The sequence below is a fragment of the Thunnus thynnus genome, chromosome 2 (assembly GCF_963924715.1).
Source record: "Thunnus thynnus chromosome 2, fThuThy2.1, whole genome shotgun sequence".
Lineage (NCBI taxonomy): Eukaryota > Metazoa > Chordata > Actinopteri > Scombriformes > Scombridae > Thunnus > Thunnus thynnus.
Genome location: NC_089518.1, coordinates 17980654 through 17993225, shown reverse-complemented (window position 1 = coordinate 17993225; position 12572 = coordinate 17980654). Strand labels below are relative to the sequence as shown.

At 41.9% G+C, this 12572-nt stretch overlaps 1 protein-coding gene across 6 annotated transcripts in view; it reads right to left on the bottom strand.

Moving 5' to 3' along the window:
* Window positions 1-12572, bottom strand: part of kiaa0825 (KIAA0825 ortholog) — a 124647-nt gene that overhangs the window by 70904 nt on the left and 41171 nt on the right. For 5 of the 6 annotated variants that reach the window (XR_010931098.1, XM_067607411.1, XM_067607419.1 and 2 more), the window contains 7 exons: window positions 10810-11016; window positions 10403-10513; window positions 8461-8600; window positions 5491-5670; window positions 3113-3343; window positions 2709-3013; window positions 2061-2167 (listed from right to left, as the gene is read on the bottom strand). Coding sequence is in view for 5 of the 6 variants with exons in the window: in XM_067607411.1 (XP_067463512.1) it covers window positions 2061-2167; window positions 2709-3013; window positions 3113-3343; window positions 5491-5670; window positions 8461-8600; window positions 10403-10513; window positions 10810-11016 (1281 nt within the window). In the remaining variant the exon portion in view is untranslated. The remainder of the gene's footprint in view (window positions 1-2060; window positions 2168-2708; window positions 3014-3112; window positions 3344-5490; window positions 5671-8460; window positions 8601-10402; window positions 10514-10809; window positions 11017-12572) is intronic. The other variant, XM_067607436.1, reaches the window with a different exon arrangement.

The following is a 12572-nucleotide window of genomic DNA, read 5'->3' as shown; positions in this document are numbered from 1 at the left end:
TGAAAACCAGGCAGCCTGGTCAAGGGTAACACTGGTGAAAGTGAGTGAGAAATACATACAAATTATGAGCAACTGATAAAATAATTTTCACTGTTTTCATTACTATTCATGAGATACATAGGGGAATTTTGACCGAAGGATGCTGGTGCACTAAAAATGATTGGTGTGTGTGTTCTTAAGTGCGTATATGTGTGTGTGTAATTGTGTGTCAAGGTCCTCACGCATGTACAGTCCCCAACCCTGGCAGACACCTGCATCATTTTCCTGCCCTTCTTCTATGGATGGATATCACACTACCTTCCATCAAACCTTTTCCTTCACATACACTTCCTGTCATTGTTCTCTCTCTCTTTCCCGCTGTCCATGTCTCTCTCTCTCTCTCCACCTTTGTAATTATAAGGTGGCAGAAACGGTGTTGCCTGTCAGCCAGCCATTGGCTGCTTGACATTGAGAGTGGCAAAGGAAGAGGAGTCCTGTCTCGTCCATACATCCCCTCATTCTTTTGCCTGGCGGCCCAGCGGTGGTGTTGTCGACGATGGTGGCTGTGCATCCGTGTCAGCACCTGCGCTGTATCCTTTCCTGTCCATCACTGTGCAGGTGAAGCAGATGATTGGATTCAGTCAGCGGGGTGATTAATGAGGGCCCCTCCGGATTTGGGACAGCCTATCAATCATGTCATTAGGGCCAATGTGCCCTGAAAGAGGCAGACCTCCGCCAAGGAATAACTGCATTCATCTTCATCTGTGTATGCATCCCGTCAGCCCAGCCAGGGTCACCATGATGGAGAACAATAATCTTCTCTTCTACAAATTACTTTGCAAAGACAAGGTGGGTGGCGTGGGGAGGGGGTTACAGTTGGGAAAGGAAGGAGGGAAAGTGGGATGAGGGAACAAGGGTGGGAGGGCTCACAAGGGGCAAATGTTCTTTGTAGAGGGGTTTACTCTGGGTAGGGGTGTGTGTGTGTGTGTGTGTGTGTGCACGTGAGATGCCAGTGAGTGAAGTGCCAGTTGTTTTTGGAGTTATTACATCCACCACACACTCTCTCTCCCTCTCTTCCTCTCTTTCTGACACTGTATTCTGATTGTTTACAAGCCAGGCGTCACTTCCCTGTGAAGGTTAGTTTAATGAATAGTAATGATCCCACTGAATGCCTCCGACAGGTGATACATAATCACTCTTCTTTCACTTTTCCGCCTAACCCCCTTCCCACCTCTCCACCGCTCTGTCTCTTCTCTTTTTTTTACTCCAGTCTTGCCTGCTCTTCCTGTCACTGAAACAGACAGGATTTCCTAGAACTACCCATTATCTTCTCAGTGTTTTTATTTATTTCATTCTTTTTTTTTTTTTAATTGTAGATGTTGTGTTAGGACACTGAATCACCTTTTTATGAAGACGGATGCATCCAGAGTTTGTTATGATGAAGTGAGCAACCAGAGACGCAATTTCTGGGAACGAGCTACAAAGCGCTGAGCCAAAGGTCACAGATCAGCCCAAAGTGAAAGCTGTTTTCCCATCACTCCAGCCTGCAGTCCACTCAGTCAGACTGCGTGTCCATCATTTACCACAACAAACATCGCAGAGATACATTGATCTTACACATAGAGGTTTTCTATGAAAAATGATCACAATGATACGATACATCATAATTTGAATGCTCAATTAAAAAAGGCATATCTACGCTGCACACTCTTTCCATTGTTTTATTCAGCATCTATATTGAATGTCAACTGCCTAAATACATCATCAGTCAGTTTGATCTGTTTGAACCTCCTCCTTCAGACCACCAACCCTCAACCTCCATCTTACTATTGATAAATCACTAAAATTATCTATTGGGAAATTAGTATTCAGTTTATAAAAAGCTGTTTTTATGATCAAAATGGTCTGAATAAAATGATACCTCACATGAATAATCAATATCAAGTGAGACTAGTGATGGATTACGCATAATAGCACTTTCCTGAATGCATGAAAACGTTAATATAAAATACTATACTAATATAAAATCGATACCATTTTGAATTTGACCTATTGCTAAATCCCCACAGTTGACCTCTCACCTGTCTGAGCAAAGTTTGCGGGCCTTCTGCAGCTGCATGTTTGTCCATTTGGGTCTTTTTTCCTCCAGAGCCTGCAGCACTTTGTGCACTGTGGGTTTGGGAACACCCTGCCAAATGGACAACCAAGGTAAATGAGTAAGAAAATCAACACGTGGCACACATCAGCTCAACTATTATCTGGGTTACCATGTCAGTATTTCTTTTAAACATGTATAAGTAAAAAAATGTATACTTTCAGCTTGTTCATACCAAGTATAGACTTTGGAATAACCTTCTTGAGGAGATCAGGGCTGCAAACTCTGTCTCGTCTTTTAAATCACTTTTAAAAATCCACTTTTTTTTTAAATTGTTTTTCAGTGAAATTGCTTTTCATTTATATTTTATAGCATTTTAGTTTGTTTTACTCTCTTTGTGACTCTCTACACAGGATGCAGCTCATCTTGGCCACTTATATTTAACATCTCATTCTTTCAGTTAACCATACCGTATGACCACAGGTGAGATTTGGAACATAACCACAAGCTTCACCTTTAGACACAACTCCCACTTAACCACAATAGTCCACTATAATGTCCTACCTTACGCTCTTTGGTGAACAAGACCCCTTATTATTGCAATTATTGTTATTATTCAAACCTTTTCCTTTACCTTCTGTTGAATGCCCATTGAAGCCTGCAGGCACTCAGCCAGCAGGGCCAGGCGGTCCTTTGCCCCACGGTCCAGGGCCAGCCCACTGATCTGTTCTATTGTGTCTGGGTCCTCCAGGCCCTGGATCAGGCAGTTTAGTAGGGCCCAGAGCAACAGGCCCACTAAGCGCAGCTGCCGGCTATGCTGGGAGAGGTGCTTCTCTGCCACTTGGAAGAGGTAGCGGATGGGGAGAGGCAAGGATGCTACAACCAAGGGCAGGTTGGTGAAAATGAAGGATAAGGCTTGAATGGCTAAAGATATGACAGCTGGAAGGAGAAAGAAACATTAGCTGTTAGTTTTTGTAGAAACCTAAAAAAAATTCTGATATCTCGCTTTTCTTGAAAATACACCCAGTCCATGCGTACACTTAGAAGCAGTCTCCTTTCCTCGTGCTTCCAGTGATGTGTAGTTCCACTCCTTGGGTACTTTAGCCAGGACACTCTCCGGTACATCCTGCTTGAACGTGGCTCCACTGGGCTCCTCTGTGGCCTGCCAACCCATCACCATGGAAACTAGGTGTACCAGGAGGCTGTTGGTAGACTTGGTGACTATTTCCCGTACACAGCTGATCACTACAGGTACACTCCCTGTTGTTTCTGACAAAAAAGGTGAATGAATTTTGCAGGTAAAGAAGGTTGTTTGATAAAAAATATAAAGCTTAGCTGAAGCATGTAGTTCATGTTAGGTTGTGACCAGTTGTCAGGAGGACTGGGCCAGTCAAGACACTGTGAGAAGAAACCCAAATAACAGGCTAAAAAAGTACTTAATTGTCTCATTTGGGATTAGATGTTTGGCATGGAAAATGTCTGCTCCACTGACTGAACTAATGCAGCTGATTCTTTGTAGCTGTGTCCTACAATGGCACATGTGCCATTGTGTTTTTTGACATTCAGAGACCACTAACTGACAGAGTGATTAGCTGCTGGTCAGAGCTTAGCTCAACTGGTAAAACAAATTATGCACAGTTGAATTTATTACACAGACATATTGCATGTTGAAAAAGTACTCCTGTATTTAATTATTTTAAAAGTGGACATGCAGCACAAAGAAGTCTCTCATTTCACCATGAAAAAATAAGACCTCCAACTAAAAGCTTTTAATACCATTCAAGGTCTTAAATCATGTATAAGGCTATAATCCATCTAGTCATAATAGTGTACTTCATCTGTGTCAGAAATGACGCCACTTTTCAAACAATGGGAAAATACAGAGACATAAATAGCAGTGCTGTGGTATTCTGTTGAAATATCTGTAATAAAGCAAGTGATATCAAGTTAAATTCAGATGTTTTCGATCAAACCCAGGTGGCCTGACAATAGAAATCTTACTACGTTCTCCAGGTGCACTATGTCTTTCATCACTCTGCCCTTTCATATCCTGCTCATATTGATAGCAGAGCAGCTACAGCATGAAGTTGTATGGCACCCATAAACTTCCTACAGCATCGGCTGTAAAACCAAAGGCTACAACAGAAAGATATAGTACAGTGGCGGCATCGGAAGTGCTCTGAAATCTCAAGGGACACTTTACAAATGTGTGACCTCAGAGCCATAGAAAAAGAGGAGAGCGGAACAGAAAATGATTTAGCTTTTTGAAGGAGAAGCACTCTGTGGCAGGTGACACCTACACCTATTTTTCAAAGTCACTTGGTTTTCAGACTTTATACCGCCAGCTACCGTATTGACTAGCGTATTGATTTGAAACAACCTGCTACTGTGTGATGAAACATCAGTCTAAATGGAGAAATGGTGAAACTCTCAACGTAATCTATGAAAGTTAAATCAGTGAACAGTTTAAATAGAAATGGGGGCACTGGGGGTATCCTGTAACCAAAATTATAATACAAAGATTTGGCACGGTCCAATAATTAAACTAATTGCCCTGTGAGGATAAATGATGATTGGATGACATTGAGAATTTCTCTCTGGCTCACTCTATCTCTTTTTCCTTCTTTTCCTCTGTCGACCCCTCCCTTGCTCTGTCTCCATCCAAATACTCTTCTCCAATCACCCTAATTTATGCTACAATAATTACCACTCACCCAGGATATAAAAATCACCACCAAAAAGAGCTCCATACTCCACAGGAGTTCTGATTAAGCTCTGTATCAAAGCTTGTACCAGAGAGAGGCGGGAAAAAAAAGAAAGAGTTGGGAAGTAATTGCAGTCTCTGTAACAGCATATTAAAGTCATTCTTTAACTCACGTGCATGCAATGTCAACATGGGGCCTACGAAAAATAGAGATATTCTTTGTGGGCAGAATTACTCGTATTTTACATATTGTATACATTTTTGAAATAAGTTAGAGAAGTTTCATACATCCATTTTCTCCAACCCAAGAAAGAAATTTGTGTCTCAATAGCCTGGGAAGTGTGACAGAAATCAGTTTTCCAACTCAACGGGAAATGATGGCGCTGACTTGTTATTTTATCATCACTTCATTTTGTATTATCTTACATAGTACATTATACTGTCCTGAACACTGAGGAATGAAAGTATGAAAGATATCAAAGTTTATCCTGTGCTCCACAAACGCATTTTTTGTCCCAACAATTGCACATATTATTTAATGACATTTCATTTCTATGAACATGAAAGTTTTTAGTACAGTAGTCTTTAGTAAAATAAACTGTATATCAACCTCCACATCGATATAATATCAGTAATATTGGTTGGGAATACAGCAGCCTGTAGTAATGACTCCTGAACTACAACATTATACAGCAGCTGGTAGTTACTTTACCTGCCAATGTATAGAGATGTCCCCATATGCAAACCCTCTCCAGGTATGGTTGAAGGGCCTGAGTCAAGGCCTTGGGAACATTATTCAGGCAAGTGAATATGTTGAACAATGCGACTATGAAGTCATCTCCCGCCTTGCAATTCTCTGTAGACACTTCTAAGCCACTCTCCTGGCAAAAATCTGAAAAAAAAAAATAGATTCAGTCTAGTGAGACACTTCTACACACAATACAAATAAATGTGTGTGTATTCAAAATGTCAATGAATTCATGAAATTTTGTTACTCAGGGGCACTTGATACACACACAAACAACAGGATGCACAAAGAGATGAAAAGTCTTACCCATACACACATATACTTTCAGTAAGTAGTGTGTAGGTGAGTGTAAAATCTGTTTTTTTGAATTATGATTCAGAAAATATCAACCTTATAGAGGTAGGCAGTAAGAGATGTAAAACCCTATCCTACGAAACAGCATCTTTCTTCGCACAAAAACACAATGGAAAATGTCAAGGCTGCCCAACCTGACACATGTTAACAGAAAGGGTGAACAAAAGGCATTGTTGAATAGAAGGGGAAGAAAAACCCACATCTGTGTTAGATGGAGAAAAAAAACAGACCAGAACAAGCAGAAAAAGAAACAGATTTCAAAGCCCCTGGCTGTGGGATCCACAGCACATGGAGACAGGAAGTGAAAAGGAAGAGGTTTTGACAGGGTGTCCTTGTGGGGGTTGCTGTCTGAGCACAGGGCTGAGGATGGAGGTGTGTGTGCGTGTGTAACCCATATGGATGTCTATATACAGTATGTGTTTTCTGTACTTACAAGTGTGTGTGTGTGTGTGTGTGTGTGTGTGTGTTAAGTTGACAGGGGTTGCTGAGGAAAGGCCCATTGCTCCAGAGGTGGCAGACATCCAGTGGTCTGTCAGTCTGCAGTGTGGGAGATGACAGCTATTTGAATAGGATAGTGTATCCAATGCAGCAGTCAATGAAGGGGTGCCGTGATGGAGGGCAGCATGACTTCCTTCTGACTAATGCTGGACTATTTTAAAATGACAGGACTAAATTAGCTGTTGCAGTACAGGGCCAGTAATATCAGCCAGCTTAATAACAGGCAGGTAGGAAGCACTGCCACCACTCAAGGTCCAAATGAGAACAGATTTCCCCTGTCTCTCTCTCTAAGTCTCCCTTCATGTTGTCCACTCTTTCCTTTTCTTTCACAATCATACATCCAACACATACACTCACAAGTTGTCAACCACCTTGACCTACAACAGTCTATTAGGCAGCATTATGTGGGCTATGCCGGCATCTTGTTCTCTGCCTGTCTGGTAATTGGTCCTTAAGGAGAGAGTGTTCTGGATATCACTGCTGTGGCTGCAACGGTCCAAGGAAACAGTGGTGACTAACATTAATTTCCACTTGGGGTGCTGGAGAGCATGGCAGGTTAACTAGATGCCTTTTAATAATGATCCCATTATGGAGCAGCAGATGACTTCAGAAAACAGATGACAGTGCACTGGCACATCTCGAGTTTCCACTACTGCTGCAGCACACAATAATTCCAATGTGTTTGTGTTTCTATGTTGATTTCTCTAGTGCTTTTTTCTATTTTTCCTCCCTTTCCGTCTCTAAGCTTATCCAACCTTGATACATAGCCAAAACATACACCTGTTTATCTTCCGGACAACCAGTCAACCAGTCACAGGGGACCCTCTCTGCAAACCTCTGTAATTGGAAACAGGCACGCTGATGATAATAAAAAAGGCTGTGTGTGTGTGTGTGTGTGTGTGTGTGTGTGTGTGTGTGTCTGTGGTGTATGTGTGTGTGAGTTTGTGTGTGTGTGTGTGTGTGAGTACCAGAAGTAATGTAATGTCTCCTGATTCAGGGCAAGTTGTGCAAATGCTTGGAAAACTGTTACTGTATTGTGGATATGGAGATATTATCCCCCTGCATTTTCAAATCAGCAATCAATGAGAAGGTTAGTTAGTTAGTTAGAAGGTTAGTTTGGTAGTTAGCTTTCCAGTGAGTTAGTTTGCTTTGATAAGGCAGAAATACTATACTAACAACACAGTTGAAAAAGAGATATTGGTGAAATAAAGTTAGCATATTAAAAACAATTCACTGCCAGATTTGAATGTGTCAGCAACTAACTTTCAAAATGACTGTAACACATAAAACTGAACTGACTAATATATATATATATAAATATGTGTGTGTCTGTGTGTGTGTGTGTGTGTGTGTGTGTGTATGTATGTATGTATGTATGTGGCTTATGGGACTGTAAGTGTTCAGTCAAGCCGTTCCTTCTGTCTTTCTGCTTCCTGGTTAATTAGCCCGTCACTGTGATAACAGGCGAGAGTCAGCGCTTCCAGCATTGATTTACGGCAGCATGTAGGGAGAAGCATTGCAGAGCCTCTGAGCCAGACTCAGACCGAGCAAGGGAACGAGACAGTGAGAGTTGTTATTAATGAGGTCGCTATAATGTGAATTAATGTGCGAGTGCACAACAGTCTTTAAAGGTTAGACTGTTGCTGGTGCGGAGGAGAGAAGAAGGAAGGGAAAATCTTTAAAGGTCACCATGTGTGCTCCGCCTGGGCCTGTTGAGTGTTTATTACTGCGCTCTATTGATTTAGTGATGATGATGACCAAGGTGAAAATGATGATGATGGCAAAGATGATGATGATAACTTCATAAAATGGATAGAGCTCATCTAATATCCGTATAACTTACTTAGGATCTTAGAGAATAATTAAGACACTGGTAAACACCTTCCCACACATAGCCCCTGTGGTATCGACTCTGTGGGTCCACTATCATAAAAAAGGAAATATTAAAGAGGAAGGCTCATATTTTTATTCTAAAAGATAGACAGCTAGGTATGTACACAGCTTATATACACACATATACATACTGTGCCCTTCATCCAATAACACCTACCAATCCATCTACACCAGAAAGAGAAGACTTACAAGAGTTTTCCAGGAGTATTTGGGGCAGGTGACAATCTCTGTAAAGCAGCATTCGCAGTAGCAACACGGGATTTCTTCCTGGGTCAGAAGTCAGCAGCCTCAGCTGACATGCAGAGGCCGTCTGGCCCGTAAGGCCATCTCTGAGAGTGGAGAGAGGGAAAACAAAGTTGACAGTTCTGCAGTGTCAGGTGAGTGAACAGATAGTAGTCCATTGTGCAAGAGGCAACGAAGGAGGAAAAAAGATTCACAAGTGAAAGACAAAGACAGAAATCACAGCTTGGATGACAATCTTGGAGGAAATAGTATTTATGCTACAACGGTATCTTCCTTCAGTGTCACTCACTCCTGATGTGAGTTTAGTCTGCAAATGCCTTCACTCTCGCTTACTTATAGTGTGCACCGGGAAGGAATTAGCTCTAATCTTGGCCAGCTAAAAGCAAATTAACATTTGGGAGACAGCCAAATACATGAATATACAGCAGTACCCCCCTCCTACATCTTTTGTATAACCAAGAGGCTGCAGCCAGCTGTGGGTAATGAGCCATATCCTTGGTGTGTGTGTGTGTGTGTGTGTGTGTGTGTGTGTGTGTGTGTGTGTGTGTGTGTGTGTGTGTGTGTGTGCGTGCACATCCTTCGGTGCCTATGCTTGTGGTTAATATGTGTGCAAGTGTGAGAGCATGCTGACATGTGTGTGCCTGCATGTTACTTTATACATCTCAATAAAATCTAATGGAAGGAATGGACAGAGTTTGTCTGAAGAGCAAGGAGGCGGGAGGCTGTACAGGGGGTGTCTGCCCAGAAATTAACCATTCTATTTGAGCCAGAAAGCTAGAGCCGGGTGCACCCTGCTGCTTGACTGAGGAAAACTATGCCTCGATCTGACAGCGCAATTTATGATGTCACTGGGACCGCAAATCCAGAAGAAATCCTCTTTTAACTGCTCTGATAAATCTACCCGGCTACAGCGCAGGGTCAGCTTACAGAACCAAGACATACAGATACAGACACACACACATATGTGCAAAGCAAAGAAGAAAAATGCAAGAATGTATGCGTGCACAGAAACACACATAAAGCCAGAAAACAGAACTTCAGATCCTTTCTTTATAGCCTGTAATGCTAGATGATTTATTTATGTGCTTTGTGATTTTATTATTGTTTTATTTAATAACCATAACAATGGGTTTTATTTTAATGAGCTGGGGAGAGATCTGGCCACAGAGAACGGGTCCTGGATGAGGACCTGTGGATCTGGCCCTGGGCCACCAGCAGGCCCCCTGGCGCCCTTGCATGCAGGCAGGAGGTGGGAGCAAAGAAATAAAGAGGTCATAAAAATAAACTAATTTCAGCTCTCCAATACATAGGAGCAGGAGAGCGGGAGTTAGTTTGATTTGTGCTCCATCAGCACGCAATGACATCACCTCTGGCTGTGAGGGAGATGAGAGGGGAGGAGGGTGGAGTCAAGGGTGAGGGGGTAGAGTGATTGACTGCACCTCGGAGGTCAGTAACAGTAACTGGACACACATGTATGCATGTACACATTAACGCATACATAAGCACATACACACCATAACGTACTCTGTTGACGCCTCATGTGTAAAGCCCTCAGCAACCATCAACATAAACAAAATCAGTGTCAGCGGCAATGGTAGTTTATGTTATTTTTTTTTCTTTCTCAGCTTGCATCTGTGTTATATTACCACAGCAACTCTAGCTTGAAGCCCTCAGCAATGTGTAAGTCTTGTAATATAGCTGCACGTATGCTGCTGTAACTCCACACACACACACACATATGGTTCTTTATACAGTGGGTGGAGGTGTGTGTGATGGCTTAGCATACCAGAGTGTGTGTGTGTGTGTGTATGTGTGTTTGTGTGTGAACGTCCATATGTCTGTCTACTGTATGATGGGTGATGGATGGTATAATGGTTGTTTTACATACCGTATGGCCTGCTCTGTGAAGAGGTCAGGGTCTATAGCATTTAGCCAGTGGACAAGAGGGCTGTCAGGCTGGTGTGGCATGGACTCCTTTGCAGGATTAATCAGAAATGTCCTGGAGGAAGACAGATCGCTCATGGCAATTTTAAACAATATATCTTCAATATACTATCTTCTCTATTGCAATTGCTTCCAGGGAGCCCATTATTTCACTTTTTTTTTTAACATTAAGAGCCCACTCATTTTTATTATAAAATCTAGTGTGGGGCTAAACCTGTTTGAGACATACATGTTTCTAGAGTCAGCAGCTATAGCCACATGACTATCTCTGCGCTCTAGTGTCAAAGTGACAGTACAAAAACTATGGTGTGCTTAGGTCATATTTTACTAAAACATACTGTGTATACCAACCTGTACAGCAAAGATAGGGGTGCTGTGACAATGACGAGGACTGTCAGGAGTTGGTCACACAGGCTTTGGATTTGGTAAGGCCAGTCTGATCCGCCCGCTATTATGGCAATTGCTGAAGAGGGGTCGGAGTGCATCAAGGCCTCAGGACTTTTACACACACTCCACAAAAGCTGCTCCACATACAGCAACACCGTCGTAATGTCACATCTTGCACACAGAGTAAGAAAACAGAAAAGGTGAATGTACAGATGAAAACAGAAAAGATGAGATGTGAGGGGAATATGTGAGAGAGAGAGAGAAAGAGAAAGGCACTGTCATGTTGAGGCACTGAAAGAGAACATCTTCAAAGGCTAACATCCACCATTACATCATGACATAACAGCCTCATCGCACAGCCAGTCAAATACCAGAACCTCCTGGTGATTTTACAGTTGGAAGGTTAAATGTACTGCTGGCTTTGGATTTCACTATTAAAGTCATTGCTTTTACGTTTAAATGCCCATAAATCTGTTTCCTCAATTGGACGGGGGGGAACTGCTCATCATCTCTCATCTCCTAATCCCTGCTCTTCCCTATGGCCTAAATCGTTATTAGACCCACACAGGGATCGACTGATACAGGAGAGGTGAGGTAGCGTAAGAATACCCATGTGAGTGCTATACACATAGGAAACTTTGAGAAACTTTGAAAAGCCATCTGTTTAGCTTAGACTTACACTTTACAATTGTCTCTCCAGACACACACGCATCTCCAAGCAATATAAACCTATAGACTTTGCGTTGACATCATGGGGTGCTACACAGGTACACTGCACTTTGTCCTTGTCACTCTTTAATCCTCTCATTGTGTGTCACCTGCTCATTATCATCATTCAGTTACATATTAAGAGAGGTAAGAATGAGGATGAGGAGAGGATGACCTCTTGAGCCTGTACAGACAGTACTTCTATGACGCACGAACAAAATGCTCAGACCTCCACCAACGGCCCCATAGGAGCCGAGTGAAATTAGGCCAACAGTGAGGAAGAGGGAGCAGAAACTATTTAGGGCTTTGTCTAGGAGTTCTGATGTAATAACTGAAGTCAAGGTAATTTAGGATACCATTATGTGTAGCCAAGTCTATATTCATATAGGCTATACAAAGATGTGTGTAAAGAAGGTAAAGAGGGAGTTATGCAGCTCAAAACATAAACATGTAATCACTCAAAGAGGTACATACACAATATCTTAAAGGAATAGTTTAACAGTTTGGGAAATATGAGTATTCACTTTCTCACCAAGAGTTAAATGAGAAGATTGACATTACCAGGAAACCAAAGTCAAATTACTGAAACTAATTATCTTTTTGGATGGAAAACATTTATAATCTCATTTTATGCTTGCTTTGGAGCAAGGGTACGTGATACAGATAGAATCTTCCCTTTGACTTCATCACAGTAAATGTAATTTCATGTTATGATATTGATATATATTGTGATTTTGTAAATTTTCTGGAAAATCAATTAAGAAACCATTTGCAGATGTAATACAAGACATGAATATCTGCTTTGGGCTAAACCGGTGAATGAAATACCTGTTGGGGAAATTATGTATGTACTGTACGCTTTTGAAATCAAACACTGATTTGCAACTTTTCCCACAACAGCAAAATACAACAAGAGATATTAAAGGGATAACTTCCGAAGAGGATGGCGATGGTCGATAAATGAACAGTATTTATTGTCACAACACCCAACCCTACTCTGCAGGCAAGTTTGAACTACA